The 23,336-nt window shown below is 43.0% G+C and overlaps 1 protein-coding gene and 2 gene segments (V, D, J or C); 1 reads left to right on the forward strand and 2 right to left on the reverse strand.

Annotated features, from left to right (window-relative positions):
• Nucleotides 1–3,408: 3,408 nt before the first annotated feature.
• On the reverse strand, nt 3,409–3,958 carry LOC133366884 (immunoglobulin heavy variable 3-21-like). The segment is given in 2 exon segments: nt 3,409–3,785; nt 3,871–3,958. Coding segments are annotated over 2 exon segments (423 nt in total).
• Nucleotides 3,959–10,799: 6,841 nt separating this feature from the next.
• LOC133366886 (Ig heavy chain V region 3-like) lies at nt 10,800–11,315 on the reverse strand. The segment is given in 2 exon segments: nt 10,800–11,131; nt 11,217–11,315. Coding segments are annotated over 2 exon segments (378 nt in total).
• A 6,076-nt stretch (nt 11,316–17,391) lies between these two features.
• Nucleotides 17,392–20,745, forward strand: LOC133366887 (plasma membrane calcium-transporting ATPase 1-like). Its single transcript, XM_061590423.1, has one exon. The coding sequence runs from the start codon at nt 17,392–17,394 to the stop codon at nt 20,743–20,745; it is 3,354 nt and encodes a 1,117-aa protein (XP_061446407.1).
• Nucleotides 20,746–23,336: the final 2,591 nt, after the last annotated feature.

Below are 23,336 nucleotides of genomic sequence, written 5' to 3' on the forward strand. Positions count from 1 at the left end.
TGCCACCCCCCCATTGGTACATAACGTGTGTGTGAGAGAGAGTGTGAGTGTCAGTGTATGTGTAAACTTAATGATACATGTAGGGAGAGAAAGATTTAAAACTTTCGTCTCCTTGCAATCCGTCTTGTGCTGCTCAGCTGACTAGGGAACAGGTGAGAAAGGTGAAAAGGGGAATGGCCTGCAGAAAATGTGTAATCTTTTTCTGGAGCTCCCTCCTCTTCTTGCCATTCTGTTGATCCATGGGAGGGTATGTGGTACAGTGGACCAGAAGCAGCCTTTTGTGGGGATGGATGTGTGTGCAGAGTTTATACTTCCAAACCAGAGATAGGGGAAAAGGTATGTTTGCCACCACACCAAAGAAGACTCGTGACACAAAGATGGAATAATGTTATATTTATTAAAATATAACACACTAAATCAAATTCAATTCAGCCAATTATCCAAATATAAAACACTTCAGGCAGGTGAGGCAAAACCTAAGTGGAAGGGAATACTCCCTCCCATTCTGAAGGCAAATAATTCTTCTCAGACTGTAACTCCCCAGTCAAGGATGTGGGAGAAATCCTCCCTCCTTGCTATTGGAGTCAGGTGTGTGGTTCCAACCTCCGCATCCTGGCCCCGCCGTACAGGCGTTCATCATGATGTGCAAGCCGGTCCCACGAGGACACTCCCCAGATCCCCACCAGACATTAAGCCCTGATGGTTCCCTAGGGAGTGCCCTTTACCAGAATGCCTCAACCGCCTCCATTTTAACCCCAATATACCTCACCTGCCCAAATTCCATGCCAGCCAAAGCAGACACACCACAACCCAACCCGACAGGTCAATTGAATTAAACCTAAGCAGTATGGAGTAGGCAAAACCAAAGGGATTCTAAAATCAGGATCCCCCCCCAAAAAAATTCCTACTCAGCCCCATTTGGCGACTAGCAGAGCCCATACTGACGAGGGTGGGAGGGAGGGTGCCGCAAGGCAAAAAAGGCAAACGCTAGGGGGAAGGACCAGCCTTATATTTGCTGCTCGAACCCCCTCCTAATTGGTGAGATGATCCCACGTGGCTCAGTCAAGAACTTCGAGACCCTTCCCACATCTTCTTATTAGAATTAGGGCGGCGGCAAATTCGCCCCTGCAAAGGCAGGAACGGCATTCTTGGACCATGCAGAGTACCCAGAGAATATACACAATGCACTTGAGATATGTATACTCCCCAAGGTCTGTTGGAGATTATGTATAATGTCCAAAGAATGTGCAATATCTAGCCGAGATATCTAGCCACTTGTGAGTTCTGAGGCCTAATTTTATAACAAGATGGTTAATGTGTGAAATGACTCCCCTCTGCTTGTTCAGTGTTTTAAAAATGTTTGCTACGCCAGTAAATCAACAACTCTTCCCTTCATATACGTCCCCCTCTTTCCATGGCAGAGCTGGCCTTGCCACCCAAGGTTTCCAGAAAGAAATGATAAGAATGAAATCAGTATGCATGTTAATTTTTATAACTTATCCTCCTAGACAGATTTGGTGTTTCTGATCACACAAACTTGGTTACTTAAGTTTTCATTAACTTAAATACCAGACTAAAGCCCAGTTTGTAAAATCCTCAGCTGTGTGGGTGCCTCTAAGTTGTATATTTGCTCGCTATTGTTTTTACTGAATACATTTTAATTGCAATGGCTTGTAGCTAATGCAAATAAAGGATTTCGTTCATTCATCCTCAGCTGTGTGGGTGCCTCTATGCCAAGTTGCCACCTGTCAGGTCCCTCCAGTCAGGATCCTGGTTTTTATTTGTTCTCTCACTGGCTCTAGCACAGATCTCACAAGATCCCACTGCTAGGCAGCATCACCAGTCACTCCCTGTAATTCAATATTGCCTTGAGACTGTGCCTTAGTCTCCTCCTGGCTTATTGATAGTTTGTGTCTGGGTGCACTTGCAGGCCACAACCCCCCTGTATCTTTGTGCCTATAAAGCGTACAGCCCTGGGTTGCTCTGGATACCTGATGATGTTATACTATCTCTTCACCGCTGCCACCATTTGATACTGTTTCTCCACCTTGGTAAATACCCTGCCCACCCTTCTGGTCTGTGAAAGCCCCAGCCAAGGATCAGGCTTTTGGTAAATCAAGAAAATATTTATTTATAAACACCAGGAAATAACAAAATTACTTAAGGTATATTTAACAAGCATATGGTTTCATATATTGTGTTACTCTTTATGTTTCTAGTCATATATAATCTGCCTCAATACCAGCCTAATACAATCCAACCCACAACCAACTCCAACAGAACTCCCAAACTCCACCTCAACCAACCACCTCTCTCAACTGTCATCCTCTCATTTATACCTTCAGCCACTCAAACGCTCAGCCAATCATCATACAGCATCCTCCAGCATTCTAGCTCATGTACTCCCCCTCTCACTCCATCCACTTACCTCATTTACTCTAATAAACCCGCACTTACCATATTTACAGTAATATCTATATATAGGAACATCACAGCCCCCCCCCCCAAAATACCACACACAGAAACACAGAGAGCAAATACCATTGCTGAACAGACATGCCAGACTATATGTCTTCCCAGCCTGATTCTTGTCTTTGTTCTTGGTGGAAAGAGCCATGTGACCAATCCCACCTATATGCCTGAAGTGCACACCACACACAGAATCTCTCTCACACACAACAGATATAGATATAAATTATCCACATGGGATTGGCTATGGGAGAATCGGGTCCCTCATAACTGTGGTTATGTGTGGAAAGGGCCCAATTTCTTCCAGAAGAGATGCCTGGGGTACACCTACCACAACATTTGACCAGATTTCAATTTTAGCTTTAAGATGACAGCATCATCTTACTCTCCAGATGGATATTTAGGAAGGACATTTTGATTTCTTCCTTTGCCCATCCCTTCATAGCCTAATCTTTTAAGTCCACTTGTTAGATAAAGGTGAAAGAATCTGATAGAGCAGGGTTGTCTTTGGTTTTGCCTACCTGGAACCAAGAATTGGTAGAATGGGGCAGGGGAAAAAGTGCTATAAATTTCCTTTCATGACCTTGGACTTTTTTTCCTCAACAGACCTTTCATTCATAGAGCTGGGAACTGAAATGAGTGTTCTGTACATATGTGTGTGAAAAACTAGAGCGTGGAAGTGTGTCGAAAGTTAGAGAGAGGAACTGAAAACTTGACAACCTTTCAAGTCCATTCTGGAGGAAGAGCAGAGTCATGGGAACAGACTTTGCACCTGACCTAGGTGTGTTCATTATAACTTCATACAGAGAACAGTAGCATGTATAGCTCACATGGACGGGTGGCTCTCCCTCTCTGTGTGAATGAGAACCCTGGACATTGAGTGATCTGGCTATTTGTCTCAATTATCTTAACAGATTTCTTCAGTCTTTTCCAGCCAGATCAACTCAGAGAGCAGCTGTGAGCAAAGAAGCGTTTTTGCCTGGCTTCAGATTGACTTCCTCTCACTGTGTCTCTTGCACAGTAATACACAGCCGTGTCCTCAGGCTTCAGGTTGTTCATTTGCAGATACAGGAGGCTGTCTGAATTGTCCCTGGAGATGGTGAATCGTCCCTTCACTTTATCCGAGTAGCGAATGTAAGATGAACCAGGATGTATATCTCCCACCCATTCCAAGCCTTTTCCAGGAGCCTGTCTCACCCAGTCCATCCAGTAGCTGCTGAAGGTGAATCCAGAGTCTTGACAGGAGAGGCGGAGGGAATCCCCAGGTCTTTTGACATCTCCCCCGGATTCAACCAGCTGGACGTCTGACTGGACACCTAGAACGAAAGGCATTTTATGAGACTTGCTGCACATTAACACCCAGAATGTCCCAGTGCTCTTTATTTGAAAGGATGGATTTACCTCCAAATGCTGCTGAAAAGAAAACAAGTGGAAGCAAAACTATCATTTTCCTTGTCTAATGCTTTGAGAGGGTTGAGAGAAGAGTGGTCTGAGGTACTCAGGGTCACGTAGCTGGGGACAGGAGGGTGTCTGACTGCTTTAACAAGGAAGCTCTCTGAGAAAATTTACATACCGGTCAGGATAAAAACACCAACAGAGACTTTTGGCAATCTACGACTGGAGATGTGCCTGGTGCCTCTAATAGCCTCCTTCTTTGCTAAGGCTCCTCTTTGGAGAGAAATGAACTGGGCTGGAATGAAGGGGCAGAAAGGAAAGATTGCAAATTTAAAAAAAATAGGAAGGGGGGACTCCAAATAAAGATTAACAACTTACATTTTTCAGCAACCCACCCCGTTTTCACCGTTCTTACCTGTTCCCCAGTCAGCTGAGCAGCTGCAAAGGGGGTTGCAGGGAAAGGAATCTGTGTACCTTCTTTCCACCACCCATGATTCTGATGGAAATTGTCCCTCACTTGCTCTTACAGCAGCCTGTAGTCACTCATCCTGGGAATCACAAGGAAGGGGAGATTTAACCAGATGAGGAAGGGTTGCCCAGGAGGAAAAAGAGGATTGGCAGAGAAATGGTGTGAAGTAACTCTGATCCTAACCAATGCAGTTTCTAGTCCAACACCTTGCTGCCAAATTACCATCCCTCCCTCCTTTCACCTTGTTTGGCATGAAATGTTCTCAGTTCCACTAACATTTGTGGGCAAAACCCTGTACTATTGCATCTGTTACAGGTTTTCATAATTTGATTTAAACAATAATATAATGTTTTGTCCATTTTAATTCCCCGTTTTGAAATGGACGATCGTGGGACCTTAGAAATGTCCTCATATTGACTGGGAGATGACTTCACATTCTTTGGCATCTCTTTGGAGACCCTGGGTTGTATTCAAAAAGTCCAGACTAGATCCACTGAAAATAATGAACCTGAGTTAGTCATATTTATTAACTTCAATGGGTGGATCAGGAATGGGCAAGGAAACAGAAATTACTATTATTATTATTTATTAAATTTATTAGTTGTTCTTCATAAAATGAACCCAAAGCGGCATACAATAAAAACATTAAAACTAGTATTATACTAAAAAGTTAAAAATAAACACAATACATGAATAAGACAGTAAAACAACCTTCCCACCCCTTAAAAAAGCTACAGTAACAAAAGCCCTCCAAAAATTAAGAGCCAAATGCCTGGGAGAAGAGGCCTGGCATCTAAAGATAGATAATGATGGTGCCAGGCATGCCTCTCTGGGGAGGGTGTTCCATAAACAGGGAGCCACCACTGAGAAGGCCTGTTCTGATGTCACCACCCTCTGCACTTCTCTCAGAGGAGGCATGCAAAGAAGATCCTCAGATGCTGAATGCAATGTCTGGGTCGGTTCAAATGGGGAGAGGTGATCCTTAAGATTCTGGGGTCCTGACTTCCGGGAAGGGTGACTTCGCTTGTGCCTGCTTTTGAGATGGGCTCCCGCCTCAAAAGAAGCTTATTCAGATATAAATCAGTCAGAACATTTTTTTTTTGACTGATGAAATTTCTCCCGGGCAGGGAGAAACGTAGAGATCAACCTCAAAAGCCTGTTTTTGTTGGGAGGACTGGATTTCATTAATTTATGAGAAAAGGTCCAGCCAGCAATGCCGGACGGACTTCCGAACAAGCTCTATCTGATTAATGCGATACGTTTATCTTTTCTTCAAAGAGAAAACGGACTAACAGACAAGCACCCTTCTTTCTATTATTTTTTTTACTTGGTTTAAATTGTTGCAGCAAAAAGAGATTTGTCATATGAATCAGCTTTAAAGAACTTCTGGGTGAGCTATAACTCTTCTCTGTTATTCACGAAATTAACAGCTTATCTCTGTTTCTATTGCAAAAAGCTGTCCTGGAAGTGCATTCTAAAGATATAAACAGAAGAGGGATTTCTATTCTGAGGAACATTATATTGTCTGGGACTATTCTCTTTTTGGTCTATTTTATTTTGACGAATCTGCTTCTTCACGACGCCACTAACTGTTTTGATGCTGGGAACTAAATTTGTTTTGTATTCTTGAACATAGAGAGATAAGGCAGGCTGCTCTGTTATACTGTGATGTCATCAAGCCTGGAATATTAACCCAATTGTTGCTGAAATAAGAAGTGGTTCTTCTTTATTTTTGTTTTGTTTTGTTTTCGTGGTTTTAAAAATGGCAATCAAGAAAGTGGCTGAGAATCTGGAAGTAATTATGTTTCAGAAAATAATGGATGAGATTGAGATAACGAAACAAACCCTGCGACAGGGCAGTAAGGAGCTGAAAATTGAACTGAGCAAAATGACGCAGGAGCTTAAAGAAATAGGGGATCCTGTGAGAGAGAAGAATGAGATCAGAGATGAGAAAAGAAAAAATAAAGGGAAGATACAAGCCCTGGAGATTGGAACAAATGTGGAATTGGAAAAAGATCTGGAGTTTATGGATATTAGATATAAAATCTACTGTTTGGAATTTAACGTTATCTCTGAAGAAATTAATGAAGATATTAGAGATAAAGTTATCAATGGCTTGGATAATCTTGTGGACTGGAATGACGTGATGGAGCTTGATATAGAGAAAATCTATGGAATTAACTGCAGCCATGTGACAATGGAAAAACTCTCAAGAGATGAGCCAGTGCATTTTGTAAAAAAGAAGAACAGAGATATGACTTTACAACAATATTTCAGCAACTTATTCAGAATCGATGGTAAGAAAATATTTGGGATAGAGGAAATTCCCATCAGACTCTTATTATATGACTATGGCTATGACAGCAAGATTATTATGGAATACTGATAATGGAAGATTGGACACTGAAATTACTGGATTTAACAGGACTATTGAAGATGGAAGATGGAATTAATAGGGATAATGGAATAATGGCTATTGAAATTATTGGACCTAACAGATTTTGATGAGATGGATTAATCGATATGTTTATTTGGACTATGGTTATGACAATAAGATTATTATAATTATTAATGAGATGGATTAATCGACATGTTTATTTGGAGAAAAATTGATAGATATATTTCTTAAAGAATTGAAACCTCTCTTTGACTTTTTGTGGAAAGAATAAAGTAATGTTTATGAGATTTGATGATTAATTAAGATTACTGGAGGAAAGTGATTTTATAATATAATTTAAGAGACAGGATTGTTATATATTGTAGACCTATAACTGATTTGATCTGCGACAAATGGGAAGTCAACATTTTATTTTTTTGTTTAATCATTTTTGTTTTGTTTTGTTTTTTGTCTTTGAATGTTTTATGATTTTGTTTTGTATGTTTTATGAAAAATTGAATAAAAATTATTGTAAAAACAAAAAAGGAAAAAAAAAGATTCTGGGGTCCTGAACCATATAAGGCTTTATAGGTCAAAACCAGCACTTTGAATTGAACCTGGAAACTAATGGGTAGCTAGTGCAGTTGCACCAGAATTGGTGCTATGCACTCAGACCGTCTTGCCCCAGTGAGCAGTCTGGCTGCTGAGTTCTGCATCAGCTGAATTTTTTGAACTGTCTTCAAAGACATATATAACACACTGCAGTAATCTAGCCTAGAGGTTACCAGAGCATAAACAACGGAAGTCAAGCTATCAGAAAGTGGAGAGTGGGAATAAATGGACTGTTCTTCTAATGGCGGGATGTAAATTGTGGAGTCCCCCAAAGTATTGGGACCTGTGCTTCTTAATTTGTTCATAAACAATCTAGAATAAGGGGTGATCAGTGAAGTGGCCATGTTTGCTGATGATACTAAATTGTTCAGGATTGTTAAAACAAAAGGGGATTGCGAAGACCTGTTCAAACTGAGTGAATGAGCGGTAAAATGACGAATGCAATTCAGTATAAACAAGCGGAAATTTATGCATACTGGAGCAAAGAATTTTACATACACACTCATGGGGTCTGAACAGACAGTGACTGACCAAGAAGGAGACCTATGGGTCATAATGGATAGCTCGATGAAGATGTCAACACAGTGTGCAACAGTTGTGAAAAAGGCAAATTCCATGCTAAGGATCATTAGGAAAGGTACTGAAAATTAAACTGCCAATATAACACCACATATACAAGTGCAGCCACGTTTGGGGTACTGTGTACAGTTCTGGTCTCCTCACCTCAAAAAGGATATTGTAGAGTTGGAAACATGTCAGAAAAGGGCAACCAGAAAGATAAAGAGAATCTAGTGACTTTGCTTTCAAAGGCTACTAGCCTTGGGACTTCCCCCTCTTTGAACAATAATTCCTAGGATTCCCATAGTAGGCAAAATTAAGTTCACAGTGGAGACATCTGTGGAGATGCATTTATTCCTATAATTTATTAGTAGGCAGAATTAAGTTCAGGGTGTAAATACCTTTGCTCCTAAATCTTTTCCATTTGAGCTTCACGAATAGCAGTCATGATCAAAAGGAGGTTTTTGTCTGGATTCAGATTCTCCTCTTCTCACTGTAATGCACAGCTGTGACATCAGGTTTCAGGTTATTCACTTTCAAATACAGCAAACTGTTTGAATCATCCAGTGCCCGCCCACCCATCCACCGACTCAATCCCCCCTCTTTCTCCCCTTCTCCACCTTCCGAATTATATTGCTCCCTTCCACCCAGCCTTGGGAGAAAGCCAGAGATCAGCAAACACACAGTCTGGTCAATTTAGCTTTGGCAAAGCAAACACAGAAGCTGGCCAGTTTCACCTTAGCAAATTAAAGGCCTGAGGTGCAAAGCAAAGAGCCTGCTGAGCAAAGCAAAGATGCAGCAGGCTGAGCAAAGCAAAGACACAGACTGGTCAATTTCATGGTAGCAAAACAAAGAGGCAGGGTGGTCAGTTTCACATTAGCAAAGCAAAGTTCCATGTGCTCATTTTTTTTAAAAAAATCCAATGTGGGAAAAGCTGGGGAAACTCGCAGCATCCAGGATCAGTCCACAAAGATAGCAAGCCTGCAGACTAATGGGAAGTCTGGTACAAAGTTTGATTTTAGCAAAATTCTCACTCATCCCTACTTGTGGGTCTGTACCCCACTTCTGATACCATGTCTTGTTTCTTGTATTAATGAAGACAGCTGTAAAACTGTTGTAAGCCAGCCACAAATGTCTTATTTAGTCTTAACATAAAAAACCTCTCTCATTATCAAACTTCCAGCTTCTGCTGTTTCCCTCTCGGCTCTAGCCACACCCCTTTACTCCTTGTTCCTTCCAAACCAGCTTGTAAAGGAGCCTTACTCTCACAGTCATTTAAAAGAAATCTGCACAAAATGGGAGTGAACAGACCTATGACTGAGCATGAACAAAAGTGAAATGGGACAGAATCAGGCCACTCTGTCCATCTGTATATTTCTGGAGGCAGAAACACAGGGATAAGCTATACTGCATGTAGCCTTGTCAAACAGAAGCAATCTATTGCCGGCAATAAAATAGGTTGTGACGTGTACTTAGTTGTGTTTTTTGTGTCTCTCTGTGTGTGCTGTTCATAGCAGTTTTTGCCATTTACAAATCTGTCATTGGATCCAACATGGTTGCTGATCCCCGGTTTACATTAACTAGACACTTGATTTGCATGAAAATAAGCTGAATGTGTTTATTCTGTTCAAAAATCACCAGTTGTTAATCCAGTAGTAGAACAAGGAACCAAGTATTGCATATAGCTTGTTCACCCATAGTTTACATAAAAGGTTTAAACCAAATGTGTACAATTTAAATGCAGACTTTTCATGCAGTCTTTCAGAAACAAATCTACAGAAATGGGAGGGAGTTTACCTATGACTGAGTACCTGAACAAGTGAAACGGGTCAGAATTAGACCACTCTCTCTATCCCTAGGCAGAAATAGGCACAAGTGACATTGTATGTAACCTCTTCACACAGAAGCTTCTTGCTGCATGATGTAAGAATATATCAAATGTTCATGCCCTGAGTCCGGTCACCATATTCTGGATTTATGCTGCTTAGACTTTTATGCCATGTGGATTTTAATACACAGATTATGCCAGTCACATTTTCTCCACCAGAACATCGCTTGAGGAGTCAGAGTCTGAAACTGCATGGTTCACGAGGAAGTGTCTGAGGAAGTAATTAGCCACATAGATAGAACTACCAATGGTACTTGGAAGGCCATTTTATTTCAACCCTGGCTGATGGCATTTTGTCAACTTCACAGTGTCCCCGTCCCCTTGTGAGGAACAGGAAGAGAGTTCTGAAGTCTGGTTTTGTGACGATCGATATGTCAATTAACCTTTAGCTGAATTCTCCTTCCAGTCAAGATGGACACAGTGAAGCAGCCCCAAGCATTTTGCTGTTCAAAAAAGATTGAAGTATTGAACCTTGAGTTGTTTATTCATTCAGTAAATGCCAACTAGGGATCTTCTTGAATTTCACAAAATTTGAATCTGACACCGGATTTCCTATATATTCGCAGTTTGGGGGTTTTTTTGTCCTCATGGATTGGATTCTTTTCTAGCGGTTTTCCACGGCTGAAGCTGATTTTTAAAAAAAATTCACTTCAAAAATATTGAAATCAGTATTGATATTTTCCTCAAAAATGTGTGTAACAAACTTGGGCTTGGAAGTTTCTCAATAGACAGACAGAGAGAGGAAAGCTTAAAATTGTCCAGCTGGACCCCCTTCTCAGGTGAACTCTGAAGGAAGAGCAGCATCATGGGAAGAGACTTTCCATCTGACCAGGTGTGTTCATTATAACTTGCATACAGAGAACAGTAGCATGTATAGATGGATGGGTGGCTCTCCCTCTCTGTGTAAACAAGAACCCTGGAAATTGATGGATCATGCTATTGGTCTCAATTAACTTAACAGTTTTCTTCAGTCTCTTGCAGCTGAATCAACTCAGAGAGCAGCTGGGACCAAGGAAGGGTTTTTGCCCAGCTTATGATTCACTTCCTCTCACTGTGAATCTTGCACAGTAATACACAGCCGTGTCCTCAGGCTTCAGGTTGTTCATTTGCAGATACAGGAGGCTGTTTGAATTGTCCCTGGAGATGGTGAATCGTCCCTTCACTTTATCCGAGTAACGAATGGAAGATGAACCAGGATGTATATCTCCCACCCATTCCAAGCCTTTTCCAGGAGCCTGTCTCACCCACTCCATCCAATAGTTGCTGAAGGTGAACCCGGAGGCTTGACAGGAGAGGCGCAGGGAATCCCCAGGTCTTTTGACATCTCCTCCAGACTCAACCAGTTGGACTTCTGACTGGACACCTAGAACAAAAGGCATTTTATGAGACTTGCTTCACATCAATACCCAGAATGTCTCCGTGCTCTTTATTTGAAAGGATGGATTTACCTCCAAATGCTGCTGAAAAGAAAACAAGTGGAAGCAAAATTATCATTTTCCTTGTCAAATGCCTTGAGAGGGTTGACAGAAGAGTAGTCTGAGGTACTCAGAATCATGTAGCTGGGGACGGGAAGGTGTCTGACTGCTTTAAGCAGGAAGCTCTCTGAGAAAATTTACATACCGGGCAGGATAAAAACACCAAGAGACTTTTGGCAATGTATGACTTGAGGTGTGCTTGGTGCCTCTAACCGCTGTGACTGGCGGTGTCTGGTCTTATTAAAATCTGCTTCTTTGCTGCTGTATAATGTGAGCAGTTCTTTACAGGGGTGGATTTGTGTATCTCTATTGGGATAAAAGGAAAACATAGGCCTTTGCAATTTCTGACTCTTTGAGTATGCCCAGATCATGTGGTATGGAATCTGTTGAACAATTGTTATTGTGTTTTAAGAGTTTCTTTTCCCCCTAAACACCCTTGAGATGTTTCCATAAAATGCTTTCAATAATAAAAAAAGACATATCCTACTGTAGGAAAATCATGCACTATCTCTGACCCTTTATTTCTGCCCTTCTCAAAGCAGAGGAAAACTTTCTTGTGCAATGTGAGCACCTATGGGAGCCATGCTTAATTTCACAAAGCAGAGACTCAGTTGTTATTGTTCCAACCAGAAGGAATTGACTCTGATGAAGCCACTATATATTCCTCCAGTGGAAGAAGCTATGGGGTGACGTTTGAGATAGGACTTTCTGTGTACATTGTGTGTTTATGTGTCTAACGTGGATGGCACTGGTCCAGCTTTCCTGCTGTTGACATTTATGCTTCTCACTTTAGTGCTCCTGTTGACAATCTAAATTTTCATCCATGCCAGTTTTGTTGCTTCCATCCACACTACCACTACCACTAGCAATGCCATGCCTTACCCATTGTGGCACCCCTAGAGATAGATGAGCAGGCCCTGCACCACTAAGAGGGCCCTGCTTGGCCCGGGGTCCCTCCTGTGGGCTGAGTAAACTCAACCATTGTCAGAGAGTTGGCGGGGGAAAGGCTGCCTCTTTCATAAAAGTGCATGGTTCCCAAGGTGTGTTGTGCTGATTTTAACTATGACATGAAAGGGGCTCACTCTGCTCATAATAGCCTGGGCTGATCTATACCTGGCTCACTCCCTCTCCCTATATTTCCTAGAAAGTCTTCAGAGTGATGTGATGTACCACAATATGACATTGTCATGGTCTGGGGTATAGAATGGCTCTGGAGTGACCCATTATATTCCATCATGTCTCAGCAATCTAAAGGCCTTCTAGGAAGTGTAGGGCAGGTGTTGGGGAATCTTTTCAGCCTGAGGGTCGCATTCCCTTCTGCACAACCTTCTGGGGTCCTCATGCCAGTGTTGGGAGGGGCAGAAGCTGAGTATGAGCCAACAGTGTGGTGTGGCTGCAAAAAAGGCAAATGCTATTTCAGTATAGTTTTCAAATTATGTGTAGTTCCCCTCTATTTGGCACTGGTTAGGCCTCATCTTGAGTATAATGTCCAGATCCAGGGAACACAATTTAAGAAGGATGCAGACAAACTGGAACGGGTTCAGAGAAGGGCAGCAAGGATGATCAGGGGATTGGAAATAAAGCCTTATGAGGAGAGACTGAAAGAACTGGACATGTAGGACATGTTTAGCCTTGAGAAGAGAGGACTGAGGTGAGATACGATAGCACTCTTCAAGTACTTGAAGGGCTGCCACACAGAGGAGGGCCAGGATCCCTTCTTGGTCATCCCAGAGTGCAGGACATGGAATAATGTGCTCAAGTTGCAGGAAGCAAGATTTCAGCTGAACATCAGGAAAAACCTCCTAACTGTTAGGGCGGCACAACAATGGAACCAATGACCTTGGGAGGTGGTGGGTTCTCCAACACTGGAGGCCTTCAAGAGGCAGCTGGACAGTCACCTGTTGGGAATGCTTAATTTGGATTCCTGCATTGAGCAGGAGGTTGGACTTGATAGCCTTATAGGCCCCTTCCAACTCTACGATTCTATGAGAACCAAACGTGAACCATGCAATGAATGTTAACTTTACCTGTGCAAAATAGGTAGGTTTTACTCCGGCTCACACACACCTCGCAATACTTCATCCAGGCCAGCAAGAGGTATTATCAGAGTACCAGAACACATTTTCGCCAGGCAAAAACACTCAAGGAAGGTGTGGTGTGGGGACAGATACAAGGGTCAGACAGAGGACTGAAGGACTGCATTAGGCACAGGGGCTGAGGCTTCCTGTCCCTGTTGTATGCATTGGCAGAGAGAGAAGATCCCTGCCACTATGAGCAGGAAAACCACCTGGGGTAACCTCTTCCATTTAATTTCCGAGATGAGGCAAACAGCCAACATGAGGAAGGGCCTGATCCGGGACTTCCTAAAACCTGCCTCTGGTTGTCCGTAGGCTACAGAGTGAGTTGAACATGCATCATGAGAGCTCACTGAACCTGTCTTTGCATCCTATAGAATTATGTTCACTCTTTATATTTAAAATGTAAAGCGGCCAGATTGGTAACAGGGACCAGACGGTTCGAACATATAAAACCGATTCTGGCCCGCTTGCATCGGCTGCCTGTATGTTTCCGAGCTCGATTCTTTTTTTTTTTAATAATTTTTATTCAAATTTTTCAAAAGACAAACAAAACAAAGTCAAAAAAACATAACAATACATCAACAAAAAATGAAAATAAAATAGTTGACTTCCGATTTGTCGCAGATCAGCTATAAGTATATAATATACATCAAACCTGTCCCTTAATGTATACATACAGAGTCCCTTTTCTCCGTAGGCTGTCTTAATTGTTTCCGAGCTCGATTCAAGGTGCTGGTTTTAACCTATAAAGCCTTACAGGGCTTGGGACCACAATACCTGATGAAACGCCTCTCCCGACATGAACTCATTCGTACACTCCACTCCACATCCAAGGCCCTCCTCCGGGTGCCTACTCCGAGGGAAGCTGGGAGTCTGGCAACAAGGGAGAGGGCCTTCTCAGTGGTGGCCCCCAAATTATGGAATGATCACCCTAATGAGGTGTGCCTGGCACCAACACTGTTATCTTTTTGGCACCAGGTCAAGACTTTCCTCTTCTCCCAGGCATTTTAGCATGTGTTTTTAAATGTTTTTTTAAAAAAATTTAATTGTATTTTTAATTTTTTTGTGTGTTTTAAAATTTGTATATTTGTTTTTATTGTTTTCAATTGCTGTAAACCGCCCAGAGAGCTTCATCTATGGGGTGGTATATAAATGTAATAATGAATAAATAAAACGTTTTTGGGGGTTTTTTGTGGGGAGGGCTGTGTAGGTGCATGACAGTTAAGGCTGTTTCTGCCTTGTAATAGAGAATGTATGGGAAAGTCTCTGAAAAAGTCAAACCCTCCGGGGACCGCTGCCATGTCAGTTCTCAAGGAAACAGCTGAGGAAGTAATCAGCCATGCCGTTCAAGCCACAAAGCATTCTGCTCAGCTGCCTCGTAGCCAATGGCAATTTGTAACTGAGAGGCCACTGTGGCCCTGCTGTGGAGGGAAGCCGGTGGAGGAGAGTTTGCAGGGGCCTGGTTTTGCCTAGAGATGCTTCTGTTGTAATATGCAGACAGGGACTTGGAGACAATTTCAGCAGCAGTTGGGGATTCTGAGGCCCAGCAGCTGTTGGATTCCATCAGCCCCAGCTAGCATGTCCAATGTTCAAGGATGATTGGAGATGGGCCCACCAACATATGGAGGGACACAGTTTCCCTGTTAGATGGGACATCTGAGGACCACACAGAGTTCCCAGCTTCCACTTGCACAACCACTCTTCCCCTTCCCTACCTTCCTGATGTCCTCCATCTGTTGAAACGAAGAGGGTGTGCTTGCAAACACATCCAGATGACCCCATGTTCTTCACTTCTGCTCCAACAGCTACTGGACCACAAGATGTTTTGCCTGGCTGGGATGTGACCTTGAAAACTGATCATGCCTCTTGCTTGTCTGGATGGAGGATACCGAGGTGTGTGTGTGTAAAAAATGAACCTATTGTACAAAGCTAAGGTTCACATTCATTGTTCCACCCACTTTTGCCTCTGCCCTCACGCACCAGCAGCATTTGGCCCTAGGAAGGTGGCCCAAAAGGGAATGTGGCCTTTGGGCTGAAAAAAAAGGTTCTCCACCCTGGTTGAAGGTAATTGCTTTCATTTACTTAGAATAAAGAATGGATGTGCGTTCCTTAATCTTCTTCAGGAAATTTCTGAGACAGTCAAGAGTTTGATGCTCAAAATATTTCCCATTAGATTGCCTGAAGTGGAGCTCTCATAAACTTATGTTGGCCAGGCCATAGGCATTAGGCCAATTTGCTAGCGTTTCTGTCATCCCTGGCCAATCCAGAAGCTTCCTAGTTTCTACCAATCACCGAGGCCAAAGTATGTACTAGATCCCTTCTGGGGAAGCTTAAGTACTCACCATGCCAGATAGATCGTTAGTCTGAGCCCCAGTCACTGACCCAAGCAAAGGGCCTCTCCAGATATCCTTGTGTTGGACTACGACCTGGAGACCAGGGTTCAAATCCCCACACAGCCATGAAGCTCACTGGGTGACCTTGGGCCAGTCACTGCCTCTCAGCTCAGAGGAAGGCAATGGTAAACCCCCTCTGGATACCGCTTACCATGAAAACCCCATTCATAGGGTCGCCATAAGTCGGAATCGACTTGAGGCAGTCCATACATGATCCTGCCTTTAATACTGTTTGCACCAGCCAAAGTTTCAAAGTGGACACACTGCTTCCTTTCCAATCAGTGTATGCCCTACCACTTCCTGCTAAAATAAGGTAAATAAAATAAAGTAAATAAAATAAATAAAGAGTAATAAATAATAATAAAATCCTGTTCTGTTTATATCACAATTGTCCCACTTTATTATTATTATTATTATTATTATTATTATTATTATTATTACTATCCCCTTTCAACAAGCCTTTTAAGTTGAGACCTTATCCCAGTCTGCTTCTGTGTTGGAACTGCTTTTTAATATGTTTTAAAACTTTTTTTTTAAAAAAAAACCAAAACAATGTTTTTAAACCTTTTTTTTTAAAGATGCCTTCAAAGCTTTTTTTTTTTTAAAAAAAGTGTTAGAAGTTGTTTTGTTTTAATGTATTTTAAAGTCTGTTTTTATGATGTTTTGAAGTGCTTTTAGTGCTTTTGTTTGCCATCGTGGGCTCCTGCTGGGAGGAAGGGCGGAATAGAAATCAAATAATAAATAAATAAACAAATAAATTAAAAAATTATTTTTAAAATCATGCTTTGCTGTAGTACAAGAGTGCCCCTCCCCCCAGATTGCAATCATGCAATAAGATTCGGGAAGCATTGCTGAACAACTAATATAGCAAAATGGTTTGTGGACGGTCCAATATAAATCCACTGCTAATACACTATTATTGCGTTAATGACACATTGCTGAATACACCTGGTGGAACATGTCAGTCCAGAGGAGCCACAAGTGAAAGCAATCAGAAAACAGCACCAGAATTTGCCAAGTAAAGGTAAGGAGATCAGAAAATAGCACCAGAATTCATCAAGCGAAAGGTAAGGATATCGGAAAACAGAATCAGAATTTAGAACTCCAGGGACTCACACCTATCAGTGACACACACACTCAGAGCCAAGGGAAATGTGACACAAGCCAGATTTCACTGGCTGGTGGTGGGATTCCGGTTCCATTTCCCATCCTCCTGTAACTGCCACTTTGAGGAGACATTGGCCAGCATGGGGAAATGAAAGACCCTGAGATACAGAGCAGTGTTTTACATCTTTTTCTGGACCTTGGCACCAAAGTCATGCTGGGATAGGGCTGAGTTGGTAACATGGAACTTGTAAAGGACTGAAGCAAAAATGCACGGCACATTTGTCTCTATACATGGAAACAGAGGGGCGGAAATGAACTTCTGAGCCTATCTTTCTCACCTGCAGGGAAATGCAGAAGGTAATATAAAATAACTTGTATACACATATAAGGGATGCTGGATCTTTGAGTTTGAAGTGCCCTCTGCTGTTGAATTTAAAGTCTCCTTTGTCATCTGAAGTCCCCTGCTCAGAACACGCAGAAAGCCCCTTTCCTGGATTCTTGGTAAATGCCACTGGGTAGACAAGAGCAGCCAGCTGGATTCTCTCATTTCTTTCTGTGGTGGAAGGCAGGATGATGGTCACTACAGACACCTTTGTGCCAACGGACTTCAAGATCACTGTCTCAGAGCTGCGGAGTTTGATGGAATTGCGGAAGAGCGAGGCAGTGGCGAAAATACAGACAACTTATGGTGATGTCGTTGAAATCTGTGCACGGCTGCAGACTTCACCCACGCTAGGGATATGTGGTACCCAGACAGAATTAGCTCTACGTCAAGCTGCATTTGGATCAAACTTTATACCCCCTAAAAAACCTCTAACTTTCCTCGAATTAGTATGGGAAGCGCTACAGGATATGACGTTATGTATCTTAGAAGTTGCAGCCATCATCTCTTTGGGACTTTCTTTTTATCAGCCAGCCGGAGGGAGCATCGCAGCATGCCGTCCAACAGATGTAGGAGGGGAAGAGGAAGAAGCCGAAGCCGACTGGATTGAAGGATGTGCAATCCTTTTATCAGTCGTGTGTGTGGTGTTGGTAACTGCTTTCAATGACTGGAGCAAGGAAAAGCAATTTAGGGGGTTGCAGAATCGCATTGAAAAGGAACAGATGTTTACTGTCATCAGGCAAGGGCAGTTCATGCATGTGCCGGTAGCTGAATTAGTCGTTGGGGACGTTGCACAGATCCATTATGGTGACCTTTTGCCAGCTGATGGATTACTTCTCCAGGGTTATGACCTGAAAGTTGATGAGAGCTCCCTCACAGGGGAATCAAATCATGTCAAGAAGTCTTTGACAGGGGACCCCATGTTACTGTCAGGTACACATGTGATGGAAGGCTCTGGGAAAATGGTTATTACAGCTGTAGGTGTAAACTCACAGACAGGGATTATCCTCACTTTACTTGGAGCCGGAGAGGATCAGCCAGAGAAAAATCACTCAGACAAAAAACATAAAAAGCCAGGTGACAGCCCTAGGCACAGCCAGGGCACTGTTAAAAAGGGCTCTAGTGCATCTAGGAACCAGATTGAGGATGACAAACACAGTGCAAAGAAACGGAGCACACACCCTAAAGAAAAATCGGTTCTACAGGCGAAACTCACAAGACTGGCCCTTCAGATTGGCAAAGCAGGGCTCGCCATGTCGATGATCACCGTCATTGTCCTTATCACCTATTTTTTAATTCAAAACTTTGTGATAGAGAAGCGTACTTGGACTGTTCAGTGTACCCCCGTTTATGTGCAGTATATAGTGAAGTTCTTTATTATTGGGGTGACAATCTTGGTTGTGGCTGTCCCAGAGGGCCTGCCGCTAGCCGTCACCATCTCCCTTGCCTACTCTGTGAAGAAAATGATGAAAGATAATAACCTTGTCCGGCATTTGGATGCTTGCGAAACTATGGGTAATGCAACTGCAATCTGTTCCGACAAAACAGGGACTTTAACCATGAACAGAATGACTGTGGTCCAAATTTTCATTGGCGGTGCACACTACAAAGTTGTGCCTGCCACTGAATTGATTCATCATGCTCTGCTGAATTACCTGATTGAAGGCATTTCGGTCAATTGTGCTTACACTTCTAAAATCCTCCCTCCTGAAAAGGAAGGAGCCCTCCCTCGCCAAATTGGTAACAAAACAGAATGTGCTTTACTTGGCCTGCTATTGGAACTGAACCAGGATTATGAGGCTGTAAGGACTAAGATACCAGAGGAGAAACTGCACAAAGTGTACACCTTCAATTCCGACAGGAAATCGATGAGCACGGTTTTGAAAAATCCCAATGGCAGTTATCGGCTATTCAGCAAAGGCGCTTCTGAAATACTCCTTAAAAAATGCACCCGCATATTGAATGCCACTGGTCAATCTGGATCTTTCTCCAAGAAAGATAGAGAAAATGTGATCAACAATGTGATTGAGCGAATGGCCTCTGAAGGACTCCGCACCATATGCCTGGCATTAAAGGATTTCCCAGCTGGCTACTCGGAACCAAATTGGGACGAGGAGGATGACATTTTCAAGGACTTGACCTGTATTGCAGTCGTAGGCATTGAAGACCCAGTGAGACCTGAAGTTCCTGATGCAATAAGAAAATGTCAGAAAGCTGGTATCGTTGTACGCATGGTTACTGGGGATAACATTAATACAGCTCGGGCGATTGCTGCAAAATGTGGCATCATGAGGCCGGGGGAGACCTTTGTGTGCTTAGAGGGGAGTGATTTTAATCGACTGATACACGGTCCAGATGGAGAGATTCAACAAGAGCTGATTGACAGGATTTGGCCTACCCTTTGTGTCCTTGCGCGGTCCTCACCTGCTGACAAGTATAACTTGGTGGCAGGGATCATTAACAGCAACATCACTGAACAAAGGCAAGTGGTAGCAGTAACTGGGGACGGCACAAATGATGGGCCTGCGTTAAAGAAAGCCGACGTTGGCTTTGCAATGGGTATTGCTGGGACCGATGTTGCTAAAGAAGCTTCTGATATCATTCTCACTGATGACAACTTCTCAAGCATCGTCAAAGCTGTCATGTGGGGTCGGAACGTGTACGACAGCATTTCCAAATTCCTCCAGTTTCAGCTCACTGTCAATGTGGTAGCCGTGATAGTCGCTTTTACCGGGGCATGCATCACCCAGAATTCCCCTCTGAAAGCTGTACAGATGCTCTGGGTCAATCTCATTATGGATACCTTTGCTTCTCTTGCTTTAGCCACAGAAAAGCCAACTGAAGCTCTGTTGGAACGGAAGCCTTATGGTAGAAATAAACCTCTTATCTCCCGTATGATGCTGAAAAACATTGTGCTTCATGCCACTTATCAGCTGGTTGTTGTCTTTGCCCTTGTTTTTGCAGGTGAGAAATTCTTTGATATTGAAAACGGGCGGACGGCACCATTGCATTCCCCTCCAACCCAGCATTACACCATTGTATTTAATACATTTGTAATGATGCAGATTTGTAACGAAGTCAATGCCCGGAAGATTCATGGGGAAAGAAACGTTTTCTCTGGGATATTCAGAAATGCCATTTTCTGTTGTATAACTCTGGGAACGTTCATTGTCCAGATCGTCATTGTGCAGATTGGAGGGAAGCCCTTCAGCTGTGCAAAGCTGACCCTAGAGCAATGGCTGTGGTCCACCTTCTTTGGCCTGGGGACATTGCTATGGGGGCAGTTTATTGTATATATCCCAAACAGGTATCTGCGGTTCCTCAGACCACTCGGCGAGCAGCCACCAGAAGAGGAAATTATTGAAGAAGAAGAAGAACTCTACGAAGAAGAGATTGACTATGGTGAGCGGGAAATGCGTCGGATCAGTCAGAGTTCATGGTGTAGGGGTGTAAACAGAGTGCATACGCAGTACAGAGTAGTGAATACTTTCCGTACTCCCCCTTATGAGTTACATACCTCAAACAGTAATAAAACCATCTAACAGAATACAAGTAATGAATCTTCTTTACTTGACACTGCATTTTCATTAAAAAATGAGTTATGTACACATTAACTCTAGTAAGAAAGGGATAGGATCCCCTACCCAAGGAAATGGAGCGTTTTTAAAAAGCTGTCTAACAAAATAGAGGGAATTGTCCAGAAAAAGCGGGGGGTGGAGATAAAAAAAATAAAAAAATCCAAATCAAACTGACTAGGTGTATTTAAGTATTATGTTAGCAGACCTATACCGGATCTCGAGGCCTTAAATGCCTTTTTGCAAGGATTGCCGTTTATATTGATTTAAAGGCAATGTTATATTATAAATGAGGGAAGCTAAACATTGCATAACCTTTTACTTTGGCGCTTGTTCGTGCTTATGACTGGTATAAAATTGCTGAGTTTCCTTAGGCCTTCAGTTGCCTCTTTGGAAATGTGCTATTTCCCCCAAGTATTTGGAACCATTTCTTTAGCTGCTGGGCAGTGCTTCCTAAGGGAAGGGTGGTGAGATATGTCTGGCTACAAGTATGCTAAGTGTATTTGAATGTTGTTCTTGATAGTTGTTTGCAGGGAAAGATGATTAAATAATAAAGATGGTTAAAACTTTTTTTTTAAAAAAAGAATTCAGTCAAATGTGTTATTCAATCTTAGAAGCATAGAGTTGGAAGGGACCTCAAAGGTAATCAAGTCTAACCCTTTTCCAGTTAGGGAAATCTGCTGCACAGCATCCCAGATAGGTGCTTATCCAGGGTCTGCTTATAAACCTCAAATAAAGGAGACCCCACCACATTGCAAAACAGCCTGATCCACCGCCAAACATCTTGTATTGTCAGGAAGTTCTTCCTAATGTTTATTTGAAGCCCTTTTTTTGGGGGGGGGGGTTCGTATGGATGTTTTGGTTTCTGTCCTACCTTCTGGTGCAGAAATGGGCAATCTCAGGCTCCCTCTCCATCAAGACCTGAGAAGTCTCTCCAGGAGACATTCCCTCTTGCCAAGCCACATCCTTTACTGGCCCTCCTTTACTTACACACACAATGTTTTTGCTAGGGCTGTGTAGAGACACACTGCCATCCACACTGTGGGTCCAATCCAGAGGGGGGTCTTCAGGCTCACCCACCCTGGGTCAATATAAACAAGTGTAAAATTATGCATATTGGAGCAAAGATTCTTAATTTCACATATACGCTCATGGGGTCTGAACTGGCGGTGACCGACCAGGAGAGAGACCTCGGGGTTGTAGTGGACAGCACGATGAAAATGTCGACCCAGTGTGCGGCAGCTGTGAAAAAGGCAAATTCCATGCTAGCGATAATTAGGAAAGGTATTGAAAATAAAACAGCCGATATCATAATGCCGTTGTATAAATCTATGGTGCGGCCGCATTTGGAATACTGTGTACAGTTCTGGTTGCCTCATCTCAAAAAGGATATTATAGAGTTGGAAAAGGTTCAGAAGAGGGCAACCAGAATGATCAAGGGGATGGAGCGACTCCCTTACGAGGAAAGGTTGCAGCATTTGGGGCTTTTTAGTTTAGAGAAAAGGCGGGTCAGAGGAGACATGATAGAAGTGTATAAAATTATGCATGGCATTGAGAAAGTGGATAGAGAAAAGTTTTTCTCCCTCTCTCATAATACTAGAACTCGTGGACATTCAAAGAAGCTGAATGTTGGAAGATTCAGGACAGACAAAAGGAAGTACTTCTTTACTCAGCGCATAGTTAAACTATGGAATTTGCTCCCACAAGACGCAGTAATGGCCACCAGCTTGGATGGCTTTAAAAGAAGATTAGACAAATTCATGGAGGACAGGGCTATCAATGGCTTCTAGCCATGATGGCTGTGCTCTGCCACCCTAGTCAGAGGCAGCATGCTTCTGAAAACCAGTTGCCAGAAGCCTCAGGAGGGGAGAGTGTTCTTGCACTCGGGTCCTGCTTGTGGGCTTCCCCCAGGCACCTGGTTGGCCACTGTGAGAACAGGATGCTGGACTAGATGGGCCACTGGCCTGATCCAGCAGGCTCTTCTTATGTTCTTATGTTCTTATGACTTGGGGACCACCCACCTCAGCTCAGACCCACTCCTGAATAAGTTTGCAGGGGCAGGACTCATGTTTAATTAGGTAAAATAAATCATAATTAAATATATGGCAAGGAGGGAGTGGGGGAAGGAGACATCATATTTCCCCCCATCGATAGTGGAGTCAATTTAATTTATCATGCTATTTTGCAAAGCCCCCCCGTCCCCGGATTGCTCCCTCAGATCATGAGGGGCAGGAAAACCGTTTGCAAAACAGCATTGAGGCGCAAAGATGTCTAAACGGTCCCAACTTGATTTGGGCCTCTGGCCTGGGTGAATCTGGCGCACAGCCCCGGTTGAGGCCTAGCTGGGATCTGCTCTTGAAGTCAGATAATGGGCCTTGCTTACCAGGATGGAGGATAGAGCGGTGTGTGAGTGTGTGTAGAAACCGCCTGCTGTACAAAGGTAGAGGCTGTTTATTGAGAATTCATTACGCAGGATCCACTTAAACAGTTCTTAAATAGTGCAAGGACTTTTAGCTGTGCAGTGCAAGTTCCCCACCCTCTCATTTTCCCTGTGCACT

This window comes from Rhineura floridana, chromosome 11 (assembly GCF_030035675.1).
Source record: "Rhineura floridana isolate rRhiFlo1 chromosome 11, rRhiFlo1.hap2, whole genome shotgun sequence".
NCBI classification, from domain to species: domain Eukaryota; kingdom Metazoa; phylum Chordata; class Lepidosauria; order Squamata; family Rhineuridae; genus Rhineura; species Rhineura floridana.